Genomic DNA, 27,918 nt, shown 5'->3' on the forward strand with positions numbered 1-27,918 from the left:
CATGTTGACATGTAAATAAAAATAAAATTTATCAGTTCAGAATCTAAACTACAGACAAATTATCTGCTATCTATGCTGATTTTGTTGTTACCTGCTAATCATCTTTAGCGATTACACCTGATTGGGATAGGGATGGATTGAGATCAATAATTTTGTTTATTATGCTACTGGTGGTATATACTTTCTGTGTACTAGCTGTGATAGAAGATAATTAGACAATGCTGACATTGCTATGTTTGTATTCTATAAAGATGTAACACACAGGTTCACTCCAGTTAAGTAAAAAAAACTAACAGATTTGTTGGGGAGGGGGAGGAGTTGTGCCTATGTGTCAGCAAACTATTACATTTAATTTTTTTTATAGAAAAACTAGGTCAATTGAATTCCTTCAAGCTAATTACAACTATGATCAATCGGGTAGGGGTGGGGTATGGGTCAACCAGGCAGGGGGTAGGGAGAACTATGGCTATGGGTCAATAGCTAACTTTGGTATTGAAAGTGTCCATAAATCAAAAAGTTTATAAATGGGTCACTTCAAGAAAACATGCCCAAATGGAATAACTATAAATTATGACGTATATTAGGCCATTCAAACCTATTCCATTATCTTTAGGGTAGAAAAAGTGAAGAAAATAAATTAAAACATTGACAAAAGTACAAAATATAAATAAGTCTCTTTTTTCTGCGATTTTGTAATCTCTTTCATGAGTATATAAATCTAAAGTTAGATTAAACTGTTGTGAGAGTTCATTAAAAACAGAAAAGCTAGTTTTTATGACAGCAAGTGTTGACCATCTTCATCCCTCCCTCCCTTCATTGTAATGGATTTTACCATATCTGTTCTGGACTCTAATATATGTAATTACTGTTTTCTTCCATAAAACAGAAAACCTTTGAAAGTTGGACTGCATAACTGCAAACTCTGTCTAGTTCATCAGACAAAATCAGTTTTGACCGAAGACGTACAGTTTGGTCCTTGTCCACCATCCACAGAGAATAATCCAAGGTAAGGATGTACAGAATTTATTGCAATCATTGCATGAACTCAATTTATACCTACATATTCTTTACTCTATTCCATGGCAGCTGAGTAGAGTTTATTCTGCTGACTATAGATGAAATGTTTAATTGTCATCGTCCATCATTACACTTAATTTACCTGTTTACAACTTCTTTCTTGAAATTCTTTGTCAAATATTTGTTTGGTTGTCAAGGAGTTTTTAAAAACTACATTGAATATTTTTATCATTTCGTCATTTCCAACACTTTTGAACAGTGCAGCTACTTTTTACCCAACATTTAATACATCATATCTACAGTTTGTCTTTTATAGTAGAATTAATTGGGTGTCATTCTGAGTTATGAGTTTGAAAAACAACTTTTTATTTTATTTTACCTTGTGAAGTACTAGGCTCTAAACACTGTCATTTTTGATGTAGGCACAATAGAAATGTTGTTTTGTGTGTCTCAATATATCTCAATTCATATTGTAATTCTGTGTACATTTTGTATATGTAAAATTGTTGTCAAATTTGATAGATTTGTAAAAAAAACAAACAAAAAAAAACAACACCTAACTATTTTAATAGTCACCAACAAAAGTAATAATTCTACAACATCTTGACCATCCTCTAGTTACAATAGATTTGACCACATCTTTCAGGTTGTTTACACTAGTCCATGGCAGCTGACTATAGTTTATTCTGGTTATATAGAATGTTTGTCATCGTCTATCCACACACTTTGTCTTTGCTGTTTTCAACTTCTTTTGTGTAATTTTTGGTGAAAATATTGTTTCTTTGGTTTCCAATGAGTTTTTAAAAACTACATCAAACAGTTTTATCTTTTTTGTCATTTGAAACACTTTGAACAGTGCAGCTACTTTTTAACCAACATTGTATACATCATAATTACAGTTTGTTTTTAACAGTAGAGTTAATTCTGTATCATTATTATTAGTTCATTACTTTGGAATACAACTTTTTTTTAATTTTACGTTGTTAAGTACATGTACTATGCTCTAAACACTACAATTGTTTATGTAGGCGTAATAGAAATGTTTTATTTTACATGAAGTACAGTGAGCTCTAAACACTACCTATTTTCTTTTTTCATCTTATTTTTACCATTAGATATTTTATTTGGGAGGTAAGTGCCTACAGTTAGGAAATTCTGAATTCGTCATAAAAAGATGTCATTTATTTTGTATTTACTACAACTTTCTTGACACTTTTGCTCAAAAACTACCATTTCCATAACAAAATGATGTATGGAAAGTATATACTGATGGCCATTAAGGCTGTATTTTAAAGTTCTTCATAAAAATAATGGCTCTTTTGGTGAATTTTTCAGCATTTAGAAAATAGGGATACTTTTATTGATGTGAAATTGCATGACATGCTAGTTAATATTTATAAACATAGGTTTTGCTGAATTCAGATATGATTTTGGTTAAATTTATAATATTAGGATACCATAGTTCCATTTCTATTCACTTTTTTTGTGTTTTTACTGTTAAAACTTCAAACAATTGACTTTGTCTCTCATTTCGTTTTTTTCATTTGATGTCATATTTCTGTGTATATTTTGTATATAAAACTATAATTTGTGTCAGATTTTGTAAATTAGTAAAAAAAAATAAACATTTAGTCACCTACAAAAGTAATATTAGTTCAACATCTTGACCATCCTCTAGTTACAATAGATTTGACCACATCTTTCAAAATTGATATTTGACTGCTTGGTTTTGTTGACAGTACAACTGACTGTAAACTGTCTCTAGTTCAGTAGACGGAGTTGTAACTCCTACAAATTTAGTGTGAGTGAAGATTTTGGTCTTTGTAAACCGTCAACAGAGAATAATCCTTAAGATGTACAGAATTTATAGAAATCATTGCATAGACTGAGTTTATATCTACAGGTTGGTTACACTAGTCCATGGCAGCTGAGTAGAGTTTATTCTGGTTATGTAGAATGTTTGTCATCGTCTATCCACACACTTTTTTTTTTGCTGATTTCAACTTCTTTTGTGTAATTTTTGGTGAAAATATTGTTTCTTTGGTTTCCAATGAGTTTTCAAAAACTACATCAAACAGTTTTATCTTTTTTGTCATTTGAAACACTTTGAACAGTGCAGCTTCTTTTTAACCAACATTGTATACATCATAATTACAGTTTGTTTTTAACAGTAGAGTTAATTCTATGTCATTATTATTAGTTCATTACTTTGAAATACAACTTTCTTTATTTTAAGTTGTTATAAGTACTACGCTCTAAACACTACAATTTTTGATGTAGGCATAATAGAAATGTTGTTTTATTTTACATGAAGTACAGTGAGCTCTTAACACTATGTATTTTCTTTTTTCATCTTATCGTTACCATTAGATATTTTATTTGGGAGGTAAGTGTGCATGCCTACAGTGAGAGGAAATTCTGAATTTATGTTTTCAACTTCTTTTGCGACAATTTTGGTGAAAATATTTTTTCTTTGGTTTCCAATGAGTTTTTAAAAACTACATCAAACAGTTTTATCTTTTTGTAATTTCCAACACTTTTAACAGTGGATCAACTTTTCATCTAACATTTTATACATCATATCTACAGTTTGTCTTTTATTTTAGAATTAATTCTGTGTCATTTTTAGTAAAAGACAAATTTTGTTTTACTTTATCTTTTGAAGTACTTAGGCTCTAAACATTAGCTTTATAATACAAATTGTTATATCATCTTATCTTTACTGTTAGATATTTTGGTAGGTAAGTGCCTACAGTGAGGAAATTCAGAATTCTTCATGAAAAGATGATTCCATTTACTTTGAATTTACTACAATTTTCTTGACATTTTTGTTCAAAAACCAGCATTTCCATAACAAAAAATTAAAAATGGTTGTCTCTGTTTTTGAAAAATATTATTCACTTGTACTTATGACTTTCTTGACACTTTTAGTCAAAATTATAAATTTAAGAAAAAAAATTGAAAATGCTATTCTGCTTTCTTTGATATATGCAATGTATAATCTGATGGTTATTGAGGCTATAGTTTAAAGTTCTTTATAAAAAATATGTTTCATTTAATAAATTTTCCAGCATTTAGAAAATTGTGATATTTTTTATCCATGTGAAAGTGCATGTTGGTTTGTTCTGCTAGTTAGTGTGTATAAACCTAGGTTTTGGTGAATTCGGATATGATTTTGGTTTAAATAATATTAGGATGCCAGAGTTCCATTTCTACTCACTTTTTGTGATATCTTTTGTTGAAAATTCAGATAATGGTCTTTTTCTCTCATTTTATGCTGTATTTCTGTGTACATTTTGTATATAAAACTGAAAATGGTGTCAAATTTTGTACATCAGTAAAACTACTAAAATATTTAGTAACCTACAAAAGTTAGAACTGTTCAACATCTGGTGCATCCTCTAGTTACAATAGATTTGACCACATCTATCAAAATTAATATTTGACTGCTTGGTTTTGTTGACAGTACAACTGACTGCAAACTGTCTGTAGTTCAGTAGACGGAGTTGTAACTCCTACAAATTTAGTTTGAGTGAAGATTTTGGTCTTTGTAAACTGTCTACAGATAATAATCCTAAGGATGTACAGAATTTATAGAAATCATTGCATAGACTGAGTTTATATCTACAGGTTGTTTACACTAGTCCATGGCAGCTGAGTACAGTTTATTCTGGTTATGTAGAATGTTTTGTCATCGTCCATCCACACACTTTTTTATTGCTGTTTTCATCTTCTGTTGTGTAATTTTTGGTGAAAATATTTTTTCTTTGGTTTCCAATGAGTTTTTAAAAACTACATCAAACAGTTTTATCTTTTTGTAATTTCCAACACTTTTAACAGTGGATCAACTTTTCATCTAACATTTTATACATCATATCTACAGTTTGTCTTTTATTTTAGAATTAATTCTGTGTCATTTTTAGTAAAAGACAAATTTTGTTTTACTTTATCTTTTGAAGTACTTAGGCTCTAAACATTAGCTTTATAATACAAATTGTTATATCATCTTATCTTTACTGTTAGATATTTTGGTAGGTAAGTGCCTACAGTGAGGAAATTCAGAATTCTTCATGAAAAGATGATTCCATTTACTTTGAATTTACTACAATTTTCTTGACATTTTTGTTCAAAAACTACCATTTCCATAACAAAAAATTAAAAATGGTTGTCTCTGTTTTTGAAAAATATTATTCACTTGTACTTATGACTTTCTTGACACTTTTAGTCAAAATTATAAATTTAAGAAAAAAAATTGAAAATGCTATTCTGCTTTCTTTGATATATGCAATGTATAATCTGATGGTTATTGAGGCTATAGTTTAAAGTTCTTTATAAAAAATATGTTTCATTTAATAAATTTTCCAGCATTTAGAAAATTGTGATATTTTTTATCCATGTGAAAGTGCATGTTGGTTTGTTCTGCTAGTTAGTGTGTATAAACCTAGGTTTTGGTGAATTCGGATATGATTTTGGTTTAAATAATATTAGGATGCCAGAGTTCCATTTCTACTCACTTTTTGTGATATCTTTTGTTGAAAATTCAGATAATGGTCTTTTTCTCTCATTTTATGCTGTATTTCTGTGTACATTTTGTATATAAAACTGAAAATGGTGTCAAATTTTGTACATCAGTAAAACTACTAAAATATTTAGTAACCTACAAAAGTTAGAACTGTTCAACATCTGGTGCATCCTCTAGTTACAATAGATTTGACCACATCTATCAAAATTAATATTTGACTGCTTGGTTTTGTTGACAGTACAACTGACTGCAAACTGTCTGTAGTTCAGTAGACGGAGTTGTAACTCCTACAAATTTAGTTTGAGTGAAGATTTTGGTCTTTGTAAACTGTCTACAGATAATAATCCTAAGGATGTACAGAATTTATAGAAATCATTGCATAGACTGAGTTTATATCTACAGGTTGTTTACACTAGTCCATGGCAGCTGAGTACAGTTTATTCTGGTTATGTAGAATGTTTTGTCATCGTCCATCCACACACTTTTTTATTGCTGTTTTCATCTTCTGTTGTGTAATTTTTGGTGAAAATATTTTTTCTTTGGTTTCCAATGAGTTTTTAAAAACTACATCAAACAGTTTTATCTTTTTGTAATTTCCAACACTTGTAACAGTGGATCAACTTTTTATCTAAAATTTTATACATCATATCTACAGTTTCTCTTTTATTTTAGAATTGATTCTGTGTCATTTTTAGTTTAAAAGACAAATTTTGTTTTACTTTACCTTTTGAAGTACTTTGGCTCTAAACATTCGCTTTTTTTCTGAAATTCTTTATAATACAAATTGTTACATCATCTTATCTTTACTGTTAGATATTTTGGTAGGTAAGTGCCTACAGTGAGGAAATTCAGAATTCTTCATGAAAAGATGATGCCATTTACTTTGAATTTACTACAATTTTCTTGACATTTTTGTTCAAAAACTACCATTTCCATAACAAAAAATTAAAAATGGTTTTACCTGTTTTTTAAAAAAAATATTATTCACTTGTACTTATGACTTTCTTGACACTTTTAGTCAAAATTATATATTTAAGAAAAAAAAATTGAAAATGCTATTCTGCTTTCTTTGATATATGTAAAGTATAATCTGATGGTTATTGAGGCTATAGTTTAAAGTTCTTTATAAAAAATATGTTTCATTTAATAAATTTTCCAGCATTTAGAAAATAGTGATATTTTTTATCCATGTGAAAGTGCATGTTGGTTTGTTCTGCTAGTTAGTGTGTATAAACCTAGGTTTTGGTTAATTCGGATATGATTTTGGTTTAAATAATATTAGGATGCCAGAGTTCCATTTCTACTCACTTTTTGTGATATCTTTTGTTGAAAATTCAGATAATGGTCTTTTTCTCTCATTTTATGCTGTATTTCTGTGTACATTTTGTATATAAAACTGAAAATGGTGTCAAATTTTGTACATCAGTAAAACAACTAAAATATTTAGTAAACTACAAAAGTTAGAACTTTTCAACATCTTGTGCATCCTCTAGTTACAATAGATTTGACCACATCTATCAAAATTAATATTTGACTGCTTGGTTTTGTTGACAGTACAACTGACTGTAAACTGTCTGTAGTTCAGTAGACAGAGTTGTAACTCCTACAAATTTAGTTTGAGTGAAGATTTTGGTCTTTGTAAACCGTCTACAGAGAATAATCCTTAGGATGTACAGAATTTATAGAAATCATTTCATAGACTGAGTTTATATCTACAGGTTGTTTACACTAGTACATGGCAGCTGAGTAAAGTTTATTCTGGTTATATAGAATGTTTGTCATCGTCCATCCACACACTTTTTTTTTCAACTTCTTTTCTGTAATTTTTGGTGAAATACTTTTTCTTTGGTTTTCAATGAGCTTTTAAAAACTACATCAAACAGTTTTATCTTTTTGTAATTTCCAACACTTTGAATAGTGCAGCTACTTTTTATCCAACACTTTATACATCATAATTACAGTTTGTCTTTTATAGTAGAGTTAATTTTATGTCATTATTATTAGTTCATTACTTTGAAATACAATTTTGTTTTATTTTAAGTTGTGAAGTGCAAGGCTATAAACACTACAATTTTTGATGTAGGCATAATAGAAATGTTGTTGTATTTTACATGAAGTATAGTGAGCTCTAAACACTATCTATTTTCTATTTTCATGTTATTGTTACCATTAGATATTTTAATTGGTAGGTAAGTGTGCATGCCTACAGTGAGGAAATTCTGAAGTCTTCATGAAAAGATGATACCGTTTATTTAATATTTACTACAACTTTCTTGACACTTTTGCTCAAAAAGTACCATTTCCATAACAAAAAATTTAAAATACTTGTTTGTTTATTTAAATATCATTTACTAGTACTTTGCACTTATTTGACTTTCTTGACACTTTTAGTAAAAAATTATAAATTTAAGTAAAAAAATTGAAAATGCTGTTCTTTTTTCTTTGACATATGGAAAGTATATACTGATGGCTATTGAGGCTGTATTTTAAAGTTCTTCATAAAAATAATATCTCTTTTGGTAAATTTTTCAGCATTTAGAAAATAGGGATACTTTTATTGATGTGAAATTGCATGACCTGCTAGTTAATATTTATAAACGTAGGTGTTGCTGAATTCAGATATGATTTTGGTTAAATTTATAATATTAGGATACCATAGTTCCATTTCTATTCACTTTTTTGTGTGTTTTTACTGTAAAAGTTCAGATAATAGACTTTGTCTCTCATTTCATTTTTCATTTGATGTCATATTTCTATGTACATTTTGTATATAAAATTAAAAATGATGTCAAATTTTGTACATCAGTAAAAACAACTAAATTATTTAGTCACCTACAAAAGTTAGAACTGTTCAACATCTGGTGCATCCTCTAGTTACAATAGATTTGACCACATCTATCAAAATTAATATTTGACTGCTGGGTTTTGTTGACAGTACAACTGCAAACTTGTATAGTTCAGTAGACAAGAGTTGTACTCTTCTAGAAATTTAGTAGTTTGAGGGAAGATTTTGGTCAAATGTTTCCCCTGTTTGAGGGTGATAATTAACCCCCCACCTCATACTCCCCCCCCCCCCTCCATTAAATTCCATGTATGCATGTATGCACCATTTATGTACCGTATTCCTAAAATAAGATCAACAATTTAGTATTTCGTTTATAGTATTCAAGAATGGCTGCAGGTTAATGTGTATTGGACCTACATTTCACTTTCTCTAAAAGTTCACTGAATTCACCAAAGGGGACATATTGATCAGCTAACACAGTACTTTGTACTTTAACTGTTAATTTCATCTGGCCATTTCTGTTTTAACAAATTTGTCATGCTCATCATAAAAAACCTGTTCTGGTTGAAATTGTAGAAGCATTAATGAATGGTTTTGGGTACATCTGTATGTATTAAGGGAAGCCATAAAAACATTGAAAATCTTGTACAGTTAATTAGTATTAATTAAAATATACTGCCCATAGTCACACAGTATTCACGTATGGGCATATAGGTCTAAATACCTTTAGATGAAAATCACTTTCATCGGGTGTCAAAAATGAAAAATGCTCAAGGCAAATTAATGTGATTAATCAATCTCATGCTCTGCATTTTTCCCCCATAAAATACTATAATTTGTTTGTGTGTAAAATGTAGTATAATGAAAATGTTAATTATGTTATTTGAAAACGTGCCTATAATAGTAGAATGGATAAGAAGTAAAACAGTTCTATTATGGTATTTGAAAAGACAAGATTAAAACACACTTTAAATTAAAGTCAGGTTTAGATTGAGTACTCAGAAATACATGCAACCTTTGTCAAAGATTAAATAATGTTGTTAATAATGTGGAAAAAAGCTTCAATTCCCACTTTGTGCTCAAAGCCCCAGTACATTCCAGTCCAGTCCTGTCCAGTCCAGTCCAGTCCAGTTCATTCCAGTCCAGTCCAGTCTAGTCCAGTCCAGTCCAGTCCAAATGAAATAAGTTTAATGATAATGTATATTATTAACTATCTCTATATGCAGTTAAAATAAACTTGATTTTGATATCCAGAAATGTTATTGAAAACAATGTGAGTTAATTGTTTTATCAAGAGGGTCTTCATGATAGTTCTTTAATTCTTCATATAACATTAATATGAAATTGATATTGAACTGGTACTTTCAAAGTGAAGATTCACACAGCTTACATTTTCTATCAGAATTTTTTGTTATTGGATTCAGTTGTGATTGCGTGTTCTTTGAAATTTGTTTACAGAAAGTTCAAATCTATCTCTTTATTATCAATTGATAAAACTTACAGGTATAAATGTTTTTTCTTTACATTATACTAAATTTTTTATATAAAATTTGTTTTAAATTTTTAGAAGTCTACATTCCATGATGGATAAATTGGTGTTGATTTTTCAACTGGTAGTAATTATTCAAACATCCACAGCACAAACCAATGATGAGGATGGTCAATGTTTAAGCATCTGTTCCAATTCCTGGCCAGATACCAGAGGTCCTGCTGGCCCTCCAGGACAACCTGGTGCTCCAGGTATTGCTGGACCAGTGGGTAGGCAAGGTAATTGAACTTTTCTCTATTAGGACCTTCAGGCCCCTCCAGGACAACCTCAATTATGTTCCAGATTATGACTGAACTTATGGGATTTACTGTCCCAAAGTTGACCTGTATCACATCTACTCATCAACAGCCACTGACCTTTAGTTATTTCCCAGTTGCCATTATACTCAAATACTAGTCTATACTCTTCTGGCTTGTGATGCCGTCCAAACTCCTACTGGTCTATTTATACTTTTCCCAGGTAGCGGATCTAGATATACTGAAATCATGAAATTTGTTTTCATCAAACTCTTTTGACAAACTCAATCACAATTAAGTTTAATCCATATCATCCATAATTTTTTTCTAATATACAGGCCAACCTGGTGTAATAGGACCAGCTGGTACGCAAGGTGTCAAGGGTGAACCAGGTTATAAAGGTGAAATTGGCTCCATAGGACAACCAGGTGAGCACACTATTAAACTGGCCATATGGATAAGGATTGGGTATTTATTTTACATTTGGAATTTATAAAACATTTTCATCATGGCTTCATACTTGAAAAATTAATGTGAAACGTTTGTCAAGTTCTTGTTTGTAACTCAATAAATTGCAAAAGATTAATAAATGTGTAACATCTTTGTTATATACATACAATAACAAACTTTTTACACATTCTTTTAACTTGTTGCAATGTATTGAGTTGCAAACACAGACTTATAGTCTATGTTGTTTCACATGATTTTTCAAGTAGGAAGTTATGATAAAATTGTTATAAATTAAAAAACCAAAATAAACTCCCAATGCTTATCCATATGGCCACTTTAATATTTAACCCCCCCCCCCAATCAATTCGCAAAAGATCCGTAGATTTAAAAAAACCTCATCTTTAGTTCATTATATCTTTGAAGTTAGTTACTGTGACTGGTATCAGATATCAGAGTCACATTTATTAAAGAGTACATGTTATAATAGGATTGAGTTTGACTAACAGACATAAATCATTATTAAGAAATAGATAGTTTAAGTATATACAGTTGTGCTACAAAGTTATCCGTATTATCTTCAAATGATGGTATTAACATCTGCAGAATTTGATTTATATAATAATATTGATTATAAAATAATATTTATTTAATTCTATAATTATCTTTAGCATTAATATTCACCACCTGAAAACACCTATGACTAAGACTCAGATTCTCAAAATATACAATCATGTCTATTTATAGGTACTGGGGTCAAAGGTCAAACTGGTCGTCCTGGAAAGGTTGGTCCACAAGGTGCCAAGGGAGATAAAGGAGTAAATGGGTTGAATGGTACTGATGGATTTCATGGGGTCAAAGGTGATAATGGTATGGAAGGTTTGAGAGGTCCTGTTGGTCCATCTGGGGTCAAAGGTGATAAAGGTACTGTTGGTATGAAAGGTAGTGTTGGATTAACAGGTGTAAAAGGAGAGAAAGGTGAGATACCAACCCAGGTCAAGGTAGCATTCTCTGTAGCAAGACAGAATGGTATGTCTGGAACCGGTTCTGAACAAACTATCACTTACACTCACAGCATTTTACAAGAAAATGCCAATATTGATATCAATACTGGTGTGTTTACCTGTCAAGTACCTGGTATCTATTATTTCTCTTTTACATTCTTTTCTTATTCTGGTAAGTATTTGTTGATTGCATTGAAACTCAATAATGATGACAAGTTTGTAATCTATCAGACATCACTATCAGGACATAGAATGCAATCTCAGAGTGGTATGCTACATCTAGATCAAAGTGATCAAGTCAAATTAGTGTTAGGGGCAAATACAATTTATAGATTTCACTACCGTGGTAATTCTCATTGCAACACCTTTAATGGTTATCTCATCTCATAATTGATAAATGTAGTAATTTGTTCTATATTATGACAATCATCTCTTTGTTTATACAATAATAAGTGATAGATGTCTTACATATACCATATGTTGTCCTTGATTAGTAATAATAACTTTCTTACTCAACTGTATCGTCAACAACAACAACAACAACAACAACAACAATATTAACAACAACAACAAAACAATTTTTTCTCTTTCTAACACTAACACATTAATATTTTTACAAGTTTATATCTTTACAAGTTTTTCAAAAATTTGGCACGAGGAAGATGATATTGGCATAATATTTAAAAATGATAAAACTCTATTAATAATACTGATTTTTATATCACATTCTTCAAACTATTTTTTTTTCTTTGTATGCTGAAAATTGAACAATCTAAAATCAATTGTATCTCATCATCAACTAAATTTAAATCACATCTTTTACAAAATTTTAAAATCAACGGGAACTCTTGGGGGATCTCCTCCCTAATTTTAATTTCTAAAGTATGATCACTTATTATAATCTAAATTTTGATTATAATTTCCGTATACTAAAATCCCTGATATTACTTCAATAATTCTCAACTTGAAAATTATGTTTAAAGAACTTGCATGTTCTTGATTTATTCACCCCTTTACTGTCTTGATGATTTAACTCCTCCTTCTGAGTCTTGTTTTATTCACTATTCAGTTTTAATGTTACTGAAATTGACAATAGTGTAACATTGTTTGCATTATAATAAGAACTTACTTTATCTAAATCATTCACAACCAATGTTTCTTTAATATGATTTTAAATAACCAGTTCTAGTTTATTTGTATTTACTCATTTAATGCACATTTTAAAATGTCTGGTTTTTAATTCTGTTCCAATATCTAATCTGTGCAACTGTGGCTTTTATTTGTAAAGGAAATCTACCCAATTCACCTCTAAATCCAATAATTGGAGTCAATGCTAGATACCATATTTCTGAGAATCTGTTACAATTCTTCATCAGTAATTTACCAGTCATAACAATGTTTACATGATTGAATTAAAATTGACAACTTTAATTCTACACGTTACTTATACAGTAATTCTAGTAATATCAACTTAATGTCTAAGACTACAAAATATTATACCCTAAGGGGAATGCCACTACAGGAAAAACAGGTATAAAAATCCAGTTCTGGAGTCATTTCATGATTTCACATCACATAGTTTTCACTCAGTTGCCAAGAAACTCCAAATTGAAACTCTTTTTAACCTCTGTTGTTCTTTCAGTGGAACACCATTGCATCATGGGTCTTAGCAGACATGATAATTCAAAAGATGCATAATGAATATTCATCTTAGGGCTAACTCTCCACATAAATTATTGTGAATATTCAGTGTGCATCATGTTCAAAATATGTCGACTCTCCAGGACCGTCAGCTAATGAAAGTACCTTTATTTTCTGGAATGACAGTGCCCTGTTACTTATGGCAGCTTGTACTTAATTCTGTTTCTCATTGTACCATCTTAAAATTCATGAGCAGTTTAAAGCGTAAAAAAGTGTATGTATGTTGGTGATACTTTCAATTCATAATTATACTTTTAACAGGTGACTGACTATGAAATTAAAACAAAGGTCAGAAGGAAACTCTGAACCATTTTTTTCATTAAAGCTGTCAAATTTAGGAAAATAGAAAAACAATTTTCGCTCAGATGCTCACTTGTGGGTTCACCATTATATAATTAGTGATGTTGTGATTTTTACTAATCCTGCCATAGAGGGCAGTATATATAAAAATTATTTTGTCACTTTGAAGAAATAATATAGGATCAGTCAGTCAGTCATGAGAAATATGGAATTTAGTATGACCACCCTCACCAAAAGATACAATAAATATAGCTGCAGTGTTCTAGATAGATAACTATATATTTGATAACTTTTTATATTTTTCATAACTTTACCTGATGTGTTAATTGTGGAAATATCAATGAGTATCTTAGACTACTTGAATATCAAAATATCATCCTAACTAAACTAAATATGATAATAAATGTGATACAGTAGGTCTGCATTGGATAGATTTGTAATACATTTATAAGTTGGTTTTCCTAACTTTCCTAACTTTTTCTGATGTGAACCGTTGAAATATCAACTTAATGTCTTTGATGAGTTCAGATCAAAGTACCATCCTTACCAACCAAGATATTATTAAACATGAGTATGTCGCTGAGTGCATGTGTACACTTATAACTTTCTTTTTTTATATCAATTTTTGTGACATATTATCGGTAGGAGTATTAACTTAGTGTCTTTGACAAATTCTGCATTTTTAGATGAAAATGTCATCTTGAAGTCAAATCAAATCAAATCAAAGATATAATAAATATGAGTAAATAGGTTCATATACTGAATAGATATGTTATACACAAGTTGTATAACTGTCTTATTTTTATGTAACCTTAAATTCTGATATTTTGACTGCAGAAACATCAAGTTTTATAACTTTTTTTGACTACTATAACTTTTGTATATCAAAATGTCATCTTAACCAAACTGAACATGAAATATATTTCAGTACTCACAATGCAGTGTGTTAAAGCTTCTCTAGCTGCAACTGGGGCATTTTTTTATCAAGTCACCAAATATATATATTCTCTAATAATTGGTGAATTACTTTTTATAACTGTAGGAAATGTTTGCAATCCTACAGGACAGTCCTGTCTGGTATTGTGGCAATCTCATAGAACAGTCCCTCAGGGAATTGTGACAATTCTACAGAACAGTCCTGTATAAATCTTACATGACAGTCTTACAGATGAAACATTTAGGTCACGTACAGCACATTCCAACAGGAAGTGTTAAAGATACTCTTTGAAATACTAATATTAATAATAGTTTGTTTGACATTTGTGGTCTGTAGGATTTCTTAGTAAGTTTTGAAGTCCTTTAGGACACATTTCACACAGTCACACACACGCACAATGACACACACACACACACACACACACACACACACACACAAACACATATACATATATACACACGGTGCTCAACAGTGCACAATATATGTAACAATTAAGATAAAGCCCTGTAGGGTTGCTCAAGCGGGCACATTTTTTCCTATACAGGACAACAATTTATTAATACCCAACAGGGTACATAGCTCGGCAAATTCTGCCCAATAGGATCGTATTTTTAAGATAGTTGAACAGCTAGGGCATGCTTTACCCTATAGGATCCTATAGTACAGTAGAACTTTTTGTGCGATAGGTTTTATTCATAAGTGGTTTTTTGGCCCAATCAGACTTCTAAATCACACTATAAGATACAAATCGTGTTGTCTGGCCCTATTAGGCTTCTTAATCTTCGACTTTTACAATATCTTTTACAATATCCTGCACAGTGACAACACGAGTGGTTGCAACTCATCAAATATAGTTATGCTATAAAAGGTGTCAAAACAACCATGACACATTAAACCTTTCATTGTCAGTTTTGAGACCCACCACCTACATGTTGGGTCAAAATTAAGTACTTAATAATAAACACATTATTAAAGTTTTAGGCCAATTAAGTCTGATATTTTATTAAGCACAAACAATTGACAGGTATCACCATAAAAACATGCAATCATTCTTATATCACCTGAGAAGCAGAGACTATTCTGTTTGTTTGTTTGTTTGGTGGTTCATTTGTTTGTTTGTTGACTACATAATGACCAAAGTTGAAACTTCTAATCACACTTTTAAAGTTCAAAGTGGGTCCTAAATTTTTTGATCTAGCTTTCTGACACAGACCCAAGTACTAGTGGTACATATATAAGCTTAGCTGTATGTGCAATCAATGTTATATCTTCAAAGTGGCCATATGGATGAGAATTGGGTATTTATTTTGGATTTTTAATTTATAAAACAATTTTATCATGACTTCCTACTTGAAAAATCAATGTGAAACAACATATACCAAGTACTTGTTTGCTACGCAAAACCTTAATAATAAACATGTACAATGTTTGTTATTGTACAATAACAAACATTTTATACACATTTTTAACTTTTTGCAATGAAATGAGTTACAAACACAGACTTTGTAAAAAAAACAAAATTTCAGATTAAGTATTTTTTCAAGTAGGAAGCCATGATAAAAATTGTTTTGTAAAATTAAAATCCATTATAAATACCCATTCCTCATCCATATGGCAGCCAATTTAATACAGATTAAGAACTGTACAAGTCTAAGCTATTACAGAAGATAATTATATATATTCCAGAACAAATAAGCAGAAAGTAGACAATATTATCTCGAGACATGTATTTTATTCATGACCAAAATTAACGCATCACATCTGTATTTTTCTGTTCCCAGTTGTCAATCTTTATAGCCCAGATATGGATTTTGTTGACCAAGCTTGTATGGTGGACCTAGGCCTGACTTTAGGAGGGTCCACAGTATGCCATACATGCGCTGCCAAGGTCTGCAAAAACCTGTATCCAGGCCGTAAAGGTTTTATCATACTCTGCATTTATTTGCATTCATTTCAATCATATATAACCACATACTGAATTAAAAAGTGAAACATTATCGTAAACATAAAGATGTTGTGAAATAAAAAACCTTGAATCACTCAGCAATAACTAATACCAAAAAATCATGTAACTTAACAATATTTGGGTAATATTATTGCATATAAGGTTTGATATGCACTCTCTGTTGATTACTCAGCATAGGAACAATTAGAAACTGTCTTATATGACACAACTGTTAACATACTGTCATCAGTAAATTAAGCATGCATAAATATTGTGTTTTTAATGCAGGTTTACAATCATTATGATAAAATAGTTTTTTTAAAAACAGAAAACAGATGTGATGTGTTACAATTAAAACACATACATGTACATGTGACTGGCTTAATAGTCAGGCAAAAGTATAAATATTTTTTCCTTAGTTGATCATGTGGTATTGGTTACATTTCATCAAAGAAAACATATTTTCGTGTTGACAATCTGATCCACAGATCAGGAAAAACTGATGATGTGTGCTGTTGTCGTCCTTGTGGCCAGTCACTGTGTGTGTACTGGACTGCTTGTATAAAATAAGCAGTCCAGAGATTATGAATTGTTTTTTTATTTCTTTCAGATTCTTTTCAATGAAATTTGCTTGTTACTATTTTTACACAAGAGAATTAATATAATTAAGTCATGTTATAGGGATGGTGTTTTAAAGTGTCTGTCTGTATGCAAACAAACAAACATAAAACTCAAAAGTTACCACTGGGTGATACATAAGATGTCTATTAATTGAGTTTGTCTGAAAATGTGATGGTCATAATCAAAAATCTGTCAAGTAGATTGGATGGCCATATTATTATGTGGGTGACATATTCCAGATTGCATCCATGGTGGTCATAATCAAAAGAGGGTGGAATGAGTAAATTAGATGGCCGTTTTTGGGTGACATTCCCGTAGGAAACATTCCTAGAAACATCTGAGTGGAAAATAAAATCAAGATAAGCTTTCTGTTCCTTTGACAAAACCATCAATTAAGTTCTATGCTATCCAAAATACCAATTTTATCATTGGAATGGTAGAAACAGTTGTGCATCAATGCCATTGGTACCCAGGTGATGGCAGTCCCAGATGAAGCGGGTACACATGCTTGTTAGAAATTTCACAGAAAAGAGAGTGTTTTTTGTCAGCCATCTAGAACCTTGGAATCATGAAAAAGGGGTACTTTTTCAGATCACCCTTCGGGAATAGGGCTAGGATGTCCTTTTTCAACCTTCTCTCAGTAGAAACTTCCCGACGAAGGCACGGGGAAAAGTAAAACCTCTCGATTTAGGATATAAGGGGATGTGTTTTTTACAGTGATTACAAAAGGGGGTTTTTCTTTGAAACATTCCAGGAAAATTTGAAATTTTGGTAACAAGCATGGGAACCTATACCCATTCAGGGACTGCCACCACCGGGCATTGGTAGTATTTTATCTTTCATTGTATACTCCAGACTCGCATTTTTAAATTTAAACTTTTTCCAGTTGTAACCAGAATATTGTACAAGGAATTATGGATAGAGAAAGGATGCAAAAATCTTGAGTTGTTAAAAAACCTGAAGTTGCTTTTGAGTGACTAATTCAGTTGCTTCAGGCAGTCAAGAATAATCTCCCAATCAGGATACATAATCACATATACCATGTATACTTTCTGTTTTGATATCACTTGGGATAAACAAATAGAATACTCTCTAAATGTGTTTATTGAAAAAATGCCCTGGACAACCTATGTCCGACCCTTGTTTTTTTGTCGTCATAGTTACGTGTGTCACATCAGAGTATTCAAAGATCATTTGTCATGATAGTGATAGCAACATTTATCGTGATGATCATCCTGATTAGGGGATATTACCTGACTGTCAGGTAATAAAATTATGTGAAATATGTAATTGAAATTATGGTATTTTAGAATAAGTAGAAAAGAAAGAGCGTGTATTTCCAAGTCTTACATGTAAGGAATTTAGGAACTTGAAGATGGACATTGAATTTTAGGGGCAAGATCACGAGTTCAATGTAGGATATAAAACTGAGTAGCAAGTTCTTTTGGTTGGTTGGGGGTGGGTGTGTGTGTGTGGGGGGGGGGGAGGGGTCAATGAACCATTTTAATTCTCATCTGAAAAAATCAATGGAGAAATTTGTCTTGTACCCCTAAATACAAGTAGTTCTTTAAAAAATGTAATTAAATCAAGATGGAAGCATTTTCGCTATTATGTATGGCACTATTAAAGGAATACATTAAAGTGTTGCGGGGGGGGGGGGGGGGGGGGGGTCTGAGGCCTAACTAAATGAATTTAGTTATTTATCCTACATTGAATTGATGTTGCAACTCATGTGCTAGCTGTTTCCATCTTTCATGTCTAACACATTCTGTTCTCTTCTGTTCTCTTTTACTGTAACTTGTAGTTTTGAAAGCACAGTGTGTAATTTTAGGCTCTCATGGAGGTTATAATTACTTTTGTTGAAAGGGGCACAGTCTGTAACTCAAGGCGATATGAAAGTTACTTTAATTTGTTTACAGTGGCCATGGATAAGGATTGGGGTTCATTTATTTTGGATTTTCAATTTATAAATATAAAGATTTTTATGGTTTTCCTACTTGAAAAATCAATGTGAAACAACATACAGCAATTAGTCCTTGTTTGAAACTCAATAAATTGCAAAACAGTAGGCCAAGAAAAAAAAGAATTGTTTTTGGTCAGGTATGTACCATGTGACAAAACCATTCCGCTTAACACCCCTGTCCCTATGGAAACCATGCATCTGGTACACATACAGAATACATGGTGTTGTAAGGGGAAGCATGTGATGCATTTGGGTACCGTCAACAGGTCCATGATGCCCTCCATTTTATACAGACTGTGCCACTGTTAGGAGTTGTGTGTAATTAAGTGGAGTACTGGTATTTCACTTGACTGACACATTATGTTGTACTTGAATATGTTATCATTTTAGAATAGGCAATAAAAAAGACGATGCAAGCGTATAATGGAACTGATTGACTCTGCTTTAATCTGTGAATATGAGTTGGGTAATTTGGTTTGCTCATCTAAAAAATGGCATCCTTAACGAAAAAAAATGTTGTTATCAAAGTAAGGTAGTTTATTTGTGTTTCCATGCCTCCAGCCCATTTGCAAAGAATTTTACACTTCAACATTTTAAATCAAGACTTATTAATTACAGATAATTACAAAAGTTGAAAAGTACAACTTAAACATATAAATAAAACTAACTTATTCAAATAAAGAGTTTAAATTACAGACTCAGCAGTTAGTAGACAAAAGCTCTTTACAGCTCTGGAATGCCTGGTAAATATATATACATCGACAAATTTTTAATGACAATGTCATCCTTGGAGTGCCTATTATAGACCAAAGATAAGGATGCAGTGCAAAAACTTTAAGAATATATTTAAACCTCAGATCATTGGACACTCAATGCATTCACTAAATGACACCTCATCTTCTACCTTATTTGTTTTGCTCACCTTCAGAAATCTAACTCTACTGTCTCACGTCTACCTTACGTTTACGTACGTACCTACGATAATATATCAAGGCTTTGGGTACTGGAGAGCCATTTCATTAGTTTACAATTATATGTACAAATTCTGAGACACATCAAGTTGAACTAAGATCGTCCATTCCTCATTTTGGGATTATTGCTGTGGGACACAAATTGTCTCTGTGGAGTCAGTATAAATGCATATACAATGAGTGAACACTGAATATTTATGACTCCTACAGGCATATTACCGTCAGTGTAAAAACACCATGAATAGTTATTGTTCATCTATTGTGTATACATTGCTGCTGACTCCCATAAAGCAAAGTGGCTTAATTAGCACAGTCAAAAAATCTCCAATTGAGGTGTTTCTCTAAATCCGTGTGCATAGTGTAGGTGAAATAAAATCATGAAATGTACATCTCTCCAGATACAGAAGTTCATGAAAATGCCTTTATTTGCTGGAGTAGTGTTCCTCTTCAAACACTTAAAAAGCTGCCAAGCACTATTGGGCTTTGCATGATTGAATTTCAACTGTCTGTCTGTCTGTATGTATGTATGTATGTATGTATGTAGTATGTATATATGTATGTATGTATATGTTGTATGTATGTATGTAGGTGTGTATGTATTATGTATGTACGTACATACGTACGTACGTATGTATGTATTATGTATGTATATGTCAGAAAATAATGTTACAATAACACATACCAAATACAGTATTTTTCACTCTGCTAAGTTTCCAGCCACCATTCTAATAAAACCTTCTGTAGGCTACAGAACTACAGTATGGGAAAACAACTCCACAGCTACTAGTCACAAGTTACTTTGGAGGCTCCTCTTCGATTGGCACATCTATCTTTGATATTGATCCGTATACCACATTCATAAAAGCCGTGTGATGGAAAGAGCTGATGAATATGGTATATATTGTGTTGTGATAGTGCATGCAATCATTGGAATCGAAGGGCTTTCGCTCTAAATGCATTTTGACATGTTTGTTGAAACAGTGATGTTTGCACATAACACAGGAAATGGCTCATTTACAGTAAATTCTGCATGGTCCTGGATATGTTCAACTTTGAAGCTGCTTTCTACACATTTAAGATACTGTTTTGTTTTTGACCGAAAACAACAAGTGCCGTTCAACTCTTACATTGATATATTATTTCATATGCGGCAATTTGAAGGATTTTAAAATCAAACAATTGTTTGTTACATGTATTAATTTGTTAACAACTTTGGTGTTTTTGTTGTTGTTATTGTTGAAAAAGGCTGGCCAACTATTAAAAGGCTTTTAATTTTCCCATATGTGAGGAGTCATGAAGTCAATTCATTTTTCAGGTCCATCCCTATGACCCACATTATTTTTTTCAGATACCCCCCCCCCCACCCAACAACACTCTGCATATTTGTTTAAGTATCCCTCAAATCCCCCCCCCCCTCCATCCACCTCAAGTTTTTGTGAAATCAGTCTTAGATCATAAATGCTGGAAAAAACATAGGGCTTGCTCACAAATATTGAAAATATTAGTGCCACCTGCGCGCCTCCAGAGAAAATTGGATTCCCAAATTTTTCTGATTTCAGCACATTGTAACAAAGATTTTTTTTTTTTTTTTTTACTTCTGTCTGTTGGAACAATTTTTTTTCTCAAGCCATTATGGGATCAAATCATTTTTTTCCTTCTTCACCTGCCGACAACTTTTTTTTCCTCAAATCCTCCTATCCCCCAGAAATCAAATGGTTCTCCCCTTACTTATAGATATTTACTATTTGCTGTAGAAATCAAAACACGCACCAAAAGTTACAGTAAATATATGTTTATTTAATGCTTCAATCTAAAAATTACCAATATTATACACTGTACAATCTATAAATACAATACAATATAATGCAAACACGTGGTCATGATTCTGTAGCCTCATTGCATATATATACAGTTTACAGAAGGAAAGTCTTAAAGTGTCATTTACATTTAGTATTCTTACAGTCAATTTACATAATGCAATGTTACAGGAACCAAAATAATTCATCAGCCAATATGGAAGTCAAAATTGATCCAATTATTTAAAGTGATACAATATGGATGAGGATTGGGTATTTATTTCTGATTTTCAATTTATAAAATAATTTTATCATGGCTTCCTACTTATAAAATCAATGTGAAACATTATTGACTAAGTCTGTTTGTAACTCAATAAATGGCAATGACTGATAAATGTGTAAAATGTTTGTTATTGTACGTACAACAACAAACATTTTAGACATTTTTTTTTTTAGCTTTTTGGAAGATGTATTGAGATTCAAACACAGACTTAGTCTATGTTGTATCACACTGATTATTCAAGTAGGAATTAGCCATGATTAAATTGTTTTATAAATTGAAAATGTTAAATAATTACCAAACCCTCATCTATATGGCCACTTTAGGAAAAATTATACATTTGTACATACATGTAGTAAATAACTGTAAATTTAGAGCTGTACCCTAACTGTTACTTTTATGATAGGAATAAAAAAAGTCATTAGTCATTGTTTTTCACAGACATCTAGTGTGAATTGTGGTAGAAATTAAAGTACAGTACATTTGATGTGTACAATATAGATGTGTACACATGACAAATGTTTAATTTGATGAATTCAGTACAACCCATAACACCAAAGTAAAGTGAAATTTCAATGTGATGTGTGCCACAATTGTTGGTAATGTTTGTATCAAGTGTAAAAGTTCCAAATGCTAAATTTGAGCCCAGTATTTGGCAATTTTTGCAATACATGTAATCAATCTATAAACAATGTTAGCAGTGCATGCAAAGTACGTAAATAGTTGATTGCTTAATCCACTGACTGTACCATTCACTGTAAATTAGTTGACTGTTCCGTAGCCGGAAACATTGTTTACAAGTTGACTGCAGAGGCCATGTACTAGCCTCATAATACAAACATACTTTTACACTTGACATGAATGTTGTAAATGAGTGTGGTACACAGTGGAATCACTTTATTTGGAATGGCCGTAAAATAAGCCTAACTATAATAGGTAACTGTTACAGGAGTATTAAGCTTTAAATTACAGTGCTTTTCAAAACTTATTCTGGGGACAATGCAAGTATGATGTTAATTTTGCTAATTATAGATGATAATATATTGTATCTTTTCAGACATTAATGATCATAATTTTAGCTTACAAGTAATGGTTTAAAAAATATGTACAGTTGACTTGCATCGTCGCAAACCACAGCCTGTTTTACGGCAACGTTCTTAACGAGCCAGTCCCCACTTTTATTTTGAAATGTAGTGGTAGAAATAATAACTCTGGTTTGCGAGAATGCTGACTTGTAGCAAATTAAATTACACAAGGTAACAGCATTAAGATGTGTTCTTCAAATCAGTGTATACTAAGTATGAAACTCTGATATGAAATAGTTTTGAAGCAGATAAGATATTGCTTATTAAGTGTCGGAAAGGTTACAATTTCTTAGAATTAAAGAGCCTCTAAAACATCTTTTTGTTAAAAATGATAAAAAGCATTAACTATAAAATACATTACTTTTAGATTACTTCAGCCTCATAGTAAATATGATATCCTTGCATATTATACAGTTTTGTTATAATTTACACAGTGATTGTGAGAATATAAAAAGAGGCAGGATGATTTTTCTAGCCAAAATTACTCCACACAGTATTTCCTGGGCTGCCACATGTTGGTATTGTTATTTTAGACACAAAGTTAAACATGTTTGAACAAAAAAATGTGATTTATAACCTGGCAATTCTATTTCATGACAAAACGTGTCCATATTATTACTATTAGTACAAAATTGTAATTTTTTGAATTTTTTCATAAAATTTGTACAGGTGTAATTATGTTATTCCTTAATATATTTCTTCATTCAGTCATAAAATTACTCATTTGCATTATGGTTTTTCCATTACTTATCTTCTACTCGTACTGGTTGACTTGTACCATAGCTAACCATGTTAGCACCCTCACTCGAGCAAGAGCCCAGTGCTTTCATTACAATGTCAGTGCAATAATGTTGAATTTGATATTGTAATGTCAGTTATGACCTTATTGCATTGACATGTTTTGTTTGAATAATGAGCTGAACAAAGAAAACTTAGGTATTAATAATATCTAATACTTAAAATTTGTATTATAATCAGTATAAACATTCAAAAGCATGTCAAGTCCTTTGCCGCTCCTAGCCGTGTGAGATTAGACTAACGACAGAAAATTCAGGTAAAAAAAGGACGGATATAATAACACTTTTGAAGTGTACTAGGCGACAACAAAAAACTGTTATCATTAAATAAAAAGGGAGATGAATACTCGGTAGACTGGGATATTAGAAAGACAGCCTCAGAGATGCATTAACTGAAATCCTACAAATGTGTAATGCATATTGTAAATCAACAAGCGACCTATCGGTCAGAATAGCTCCGCTGTTTTTTTTTTTAAATTTAATTTTTTATTTTGGTGACATGTAGAAGTGGTTCAGGTCTTCACTATGCAGTTTTGTTTTAGCGATGCAATAAAGTGGTTAGTGGTTTCATATGATGTCTCACTATAAAACACATTTTACACAGAAGTTGGTAATGTATTGTACTTTTATACCATAGTCACCATTTTATAACAAAAATCTACTGTTATGAAAAATTGCACAAAATCTCAGAAAAAAATGACTGGGAAATGCACGCAAGAAAAAGAAAAAAAGAGGATTTTGAGGTTGGCTATAAATAATTCCAGTGTCTTACAGCTGTAACCCTGGAAAATTTTAATGATGAATGAAATAAACTAGGGATCTAAAATAATTTTGAGGCAATTTGAATTTCAATTTTCTAACAAATTTACAAAGTCAACAACATTCAACTTGTACTAGTTGTGGTAGATATATATAGGGAAGAAATGTATTAATCGCCATCTTAGTTTCCGTACGGCGACAATCTCAAGTACCCGGAAGAGAGTCATTCTCAGCCATACGTTACAGTGGTAACACTCGTTCATGTTCGGTTACCTTTCACAAAGAAAACACAACGTAATGGTTGAAATGATCTTTTTTTTTATTTCTTTTCATCACAACAACAAAATCTGCGTGATTGATCAAAAGTGTTGTAAACTAAACCAGAAAGAATTATCGGACTGGCTAAACTGCCCGATGAACTGGAGTAAGGTCCTACTACTTCCAAGTAAGCCTCGATAGTACTATAGTACGTGAGAAAATCGTCTCAAACTAGCGATACAACTTTCAAAATATAACTTGACATGTCTTCATTTGTTAGAGTTATACAATTCAAGACGGGTTTTCACTCGAAAACAACAATTCTGTGAATAATGACACTCTGAACGCAGCGATTTCTCGGACGATGTTACCACTGTAACGTATGGCTGACAACGACTTGCTTCCGGGTTAGTCCCTCGTGCATACGGGTGGATTGTCGGCGATTAATACATACATCGTCTGATATTTTAATTCACAGTGTTCCTTGTGACCGGCGCCTGTCAGCAGACTCTGCCATTTTTTTCATCATTCCATTGTATTTAAACCTTGTACTTGACATTTCGCAATATTTATAATTCTCAACAAAATACCTCAACATGCCTCACTTCGCTCGTACTCAAAGCAGCCCCGCGCGGTATGATCACTGACACTGATGACATGATGAGAGAGAACCTTTTCGGATTTACATGTAAAACGGGGAAAGATACGCAAAACATAATGCAAAGTCTGAAGCCAAATTAAAGTTGTAATTATTTTAATTATTTTTACTTGCCAAATATTTGCATTTTGGAAAGGCAAGACACGTTCATGTCGTTTAACTTTACATGTGAACTGTCGGCCATAACTTCAACCGCATGTCTGGCATGCCCTTCCTTACGCAAGTTGTCTGAATTCTGGTTCACTGTCATTCCAAATTGCACGACAATATAGAAATAACTACAAGTTACATGTTATCTGAAAACATCACACTTTTATAGTGGGTCTGAAGTGTGATTTTAGTGAGTACCAAGAACGTCCTGTGTTGATACTCAAGATACTTGCTGTGGAAAATCGCTCGGTCAAATGAGGTCACCTTCAGCTTCTGGTCGAATCAGGATAGAGTATGCAAATGAGGATGTTGCGGACTGATTTGAAGTTTACAACCCTGTTTCGAACAAACGCTTGTCATTTGGGCGCCCAATGCGTAGAATTATGACTATAGCACATATTGCATTGCTTGTTTGACGTCAATAGTGTCTTTTGAAAAGTGGCAGTTTACTTAAAGTCTCGTCGACTGATTTCCAATATGGCGTCGGTCATTATGCTCATTAACATATTCATTTTTTTTTCAAATTACAAAAAAAAAATCATAAAAAATAAAAATGAGGATGTGCTGACTTGAAATTAACAAATCTGAGTAAGCTACCCCCTGCGCATCAACACGCCAGATATCAAAGCAATCTAATAAGAGGTTTTCAAGGAGTTGATGAAAATGACATTTTATGAAAAAAAATCATAAAAAATTGAAAATGGCACAGATCAACTTGGCATGAACAAATCTGAATAGCCTCCCCCCAGGGAACATGCACACCAAATATCGAAGAATTCCGACTGTCACTTCCGGAGTAGATAGTAAAAATATAAAAGTTTGACGGACACCTATGATTCACTCTACTCTCTATACCTCAATACCCACCTATACCTAAAGCTACGCTTTCAGCTTTCGCTGACAGCGGAGCTAAAAACGTGAAGTTGCATTCGTCATTACAGTACAGCGCCTTCACTGAGTCAGTAACATTATTTTTAGAGTTCAAAGGTCGAATAAAGCTTTCTTTCACTGTAGAGTCTAAAGTTGGTTTTGAAGGTTTTCCTCTATAGAGACATTAAACTATGGTGAAATGTAAATAGTGTATGAACCATGTCACAGCTTAGACTACAGTGTTTTGTGACTTTAGAAAAGTATATACAACAAATTCTTCACACAAACTCTTCAGTAAAAAAAAATCTGTGTAAAAACTTGGAACTTCACACGTCCAAGCAAACTCAGTATTTACTTTCAAGGTCTTCTACCTCGCACAACATCTGAAGATGAATCATCAGATGGTCTGAGTCCTGTGGTTGTGGTAGCAGCACCTCGCAGGATTTGGTCTTTCAGAGACAGCTGTGGCTGAAGTCTTGGACGGATAGCAACTCTTTCATCAGATGCAGAGAGTGCTTCATCACTGTGATGTGCATACAAAGCTGGTACAATGCCTTGAATCAGTTGCTCCCTGTACGTTAAGTCAGATGTGTCAGACCTCACTGGCTCTTCGCTTCCAGGGATTCTCCATGCTTCTGCAGATCCTATGCCCTGCATCAGTTGTTCTCTGAATGTGGTACTATCTCTTGGTAAGTACTGCTCCAATAACTCGGCATCCTCATCCTCCTCATCATCAATATCCTCCATGACTGGTGATCTCTGCTGTCGATGATATTGATGATGTCGTTGAACTGTGTACTCATCTGGTAGCCTATAAAATTGGCCTTCATCTTGTTCTCTATGAATTCTTTCTTTGTCAGGCCGTCTACGAGATTTTCTATCATCTGGTCGTGGGCCGTGAATTCTTCCCTCTTCTGGTAATCTATCAACACTGCTTTCATCAGGTGGCTGAGGAGTATAGTAAACATGGTGTATTTCTTTTGTTTTTTTAGTGGTTTGACCTTTACTAGTATGTGCTTGCAACAGTTCTTGCTGTGTGGACTGGATAGATTTCAACACATCCATGATTCCAGACACATTTTCTTCTATTTTCCCAACACGTTCTTCTAAGTCATCCTTACATGCACCATCATCGTTGGCAATTTCTGGTATTGCTTGATCTCTCATCATAGGTGAAACATCATCCTGTTCTCGACGTGATGAAAACCTGTCCTCTCTGAACAGAGGTAGGCTGTCAGTTATAGCCCTTCTGACCATTGGCCTCCGA

The 27,918-nt window shown here is 32.2% G+C and overlaps 2 protein-coding genes across 2 annotated transcripts in view; one reads left to right on the forward strand and one right to left on the reverse strand.

Annotated features, from left to right (window-relative positions):
* The first annotated feature begins 430 nt into the window (after positions 1–430).
* LOC144435484 (uncharacterized) lies at positions 431–12,052 on the forward strand. The gene is made up of 5 exons (XM_078124078.1): positions 431–450; positions 887–1,006; positions 9,892–10,091; positions 10,448–10,537; positions 11,304–12,052. The coding sequence occupies exons 1-5, from the start codon at positions 431–433 to the stop codon at positions 11,948–11,950; spliced, it is 1,077 nt and encodes a 358-aa protein (XP_077980204.1). The 3' UTR covers positions 11,951–12,052.
* Positions 12,053–21,807: 9,755 nt separating this feature from the next.
* LOC144435485 (transient receptor potential cation channel subfamily M member-like 2) overlaps positions 21,808–27,918 on the reverse strand; it is a 45,639-nt gene continuing 39,528 nt past the window's right edge. Inside the window, exon 27 of the mRNA XM_078124079.1 lies at positions 21,808–27,918. Within this exon, the coding sequence (XP_077980205.1) occupies positions 27,009–27,918 (910 nt within the window). The 3' untranslated portion in view covers positions 21,808–27,008.

This window comes from Glandiceps talaboti, chromosome 5 (genome assembly GCF_964340395.1).
Source record: "Glandiceps talaboti chromosome 5, keGlaTala1.1, whole genome shotgun sequence".
Taxonomy (NCBI): domain Eukaryota; kingdom Metazoa; phylum Hemichordata; class Enteropneusta; family Spengelidae; genus Glandiceps; species Glandiceps talaboti.

Bases quoted from the DNA above. Each gene is read 5' to 3' on its own strand.
- LOC144435484 (XM_078124078.1), top strand. From the start codon at position 431: ATGGGTCAACCAGGCAGGGG. The intron at 451-886 runs GTAGGGAGAACT...TCCATAAAACAG, and splicing joins ATGGGTCAACCAGGCAGGGG to AAAACCTTTGAAAGTTGGAC. The intron at 10,538-11,303 runs GTGAGCACACTA...GTCTATTTATAG, and splicing joins TGGCTCCATAGGACAACCAG to GTACTGGGGTCAAAGGTCAA.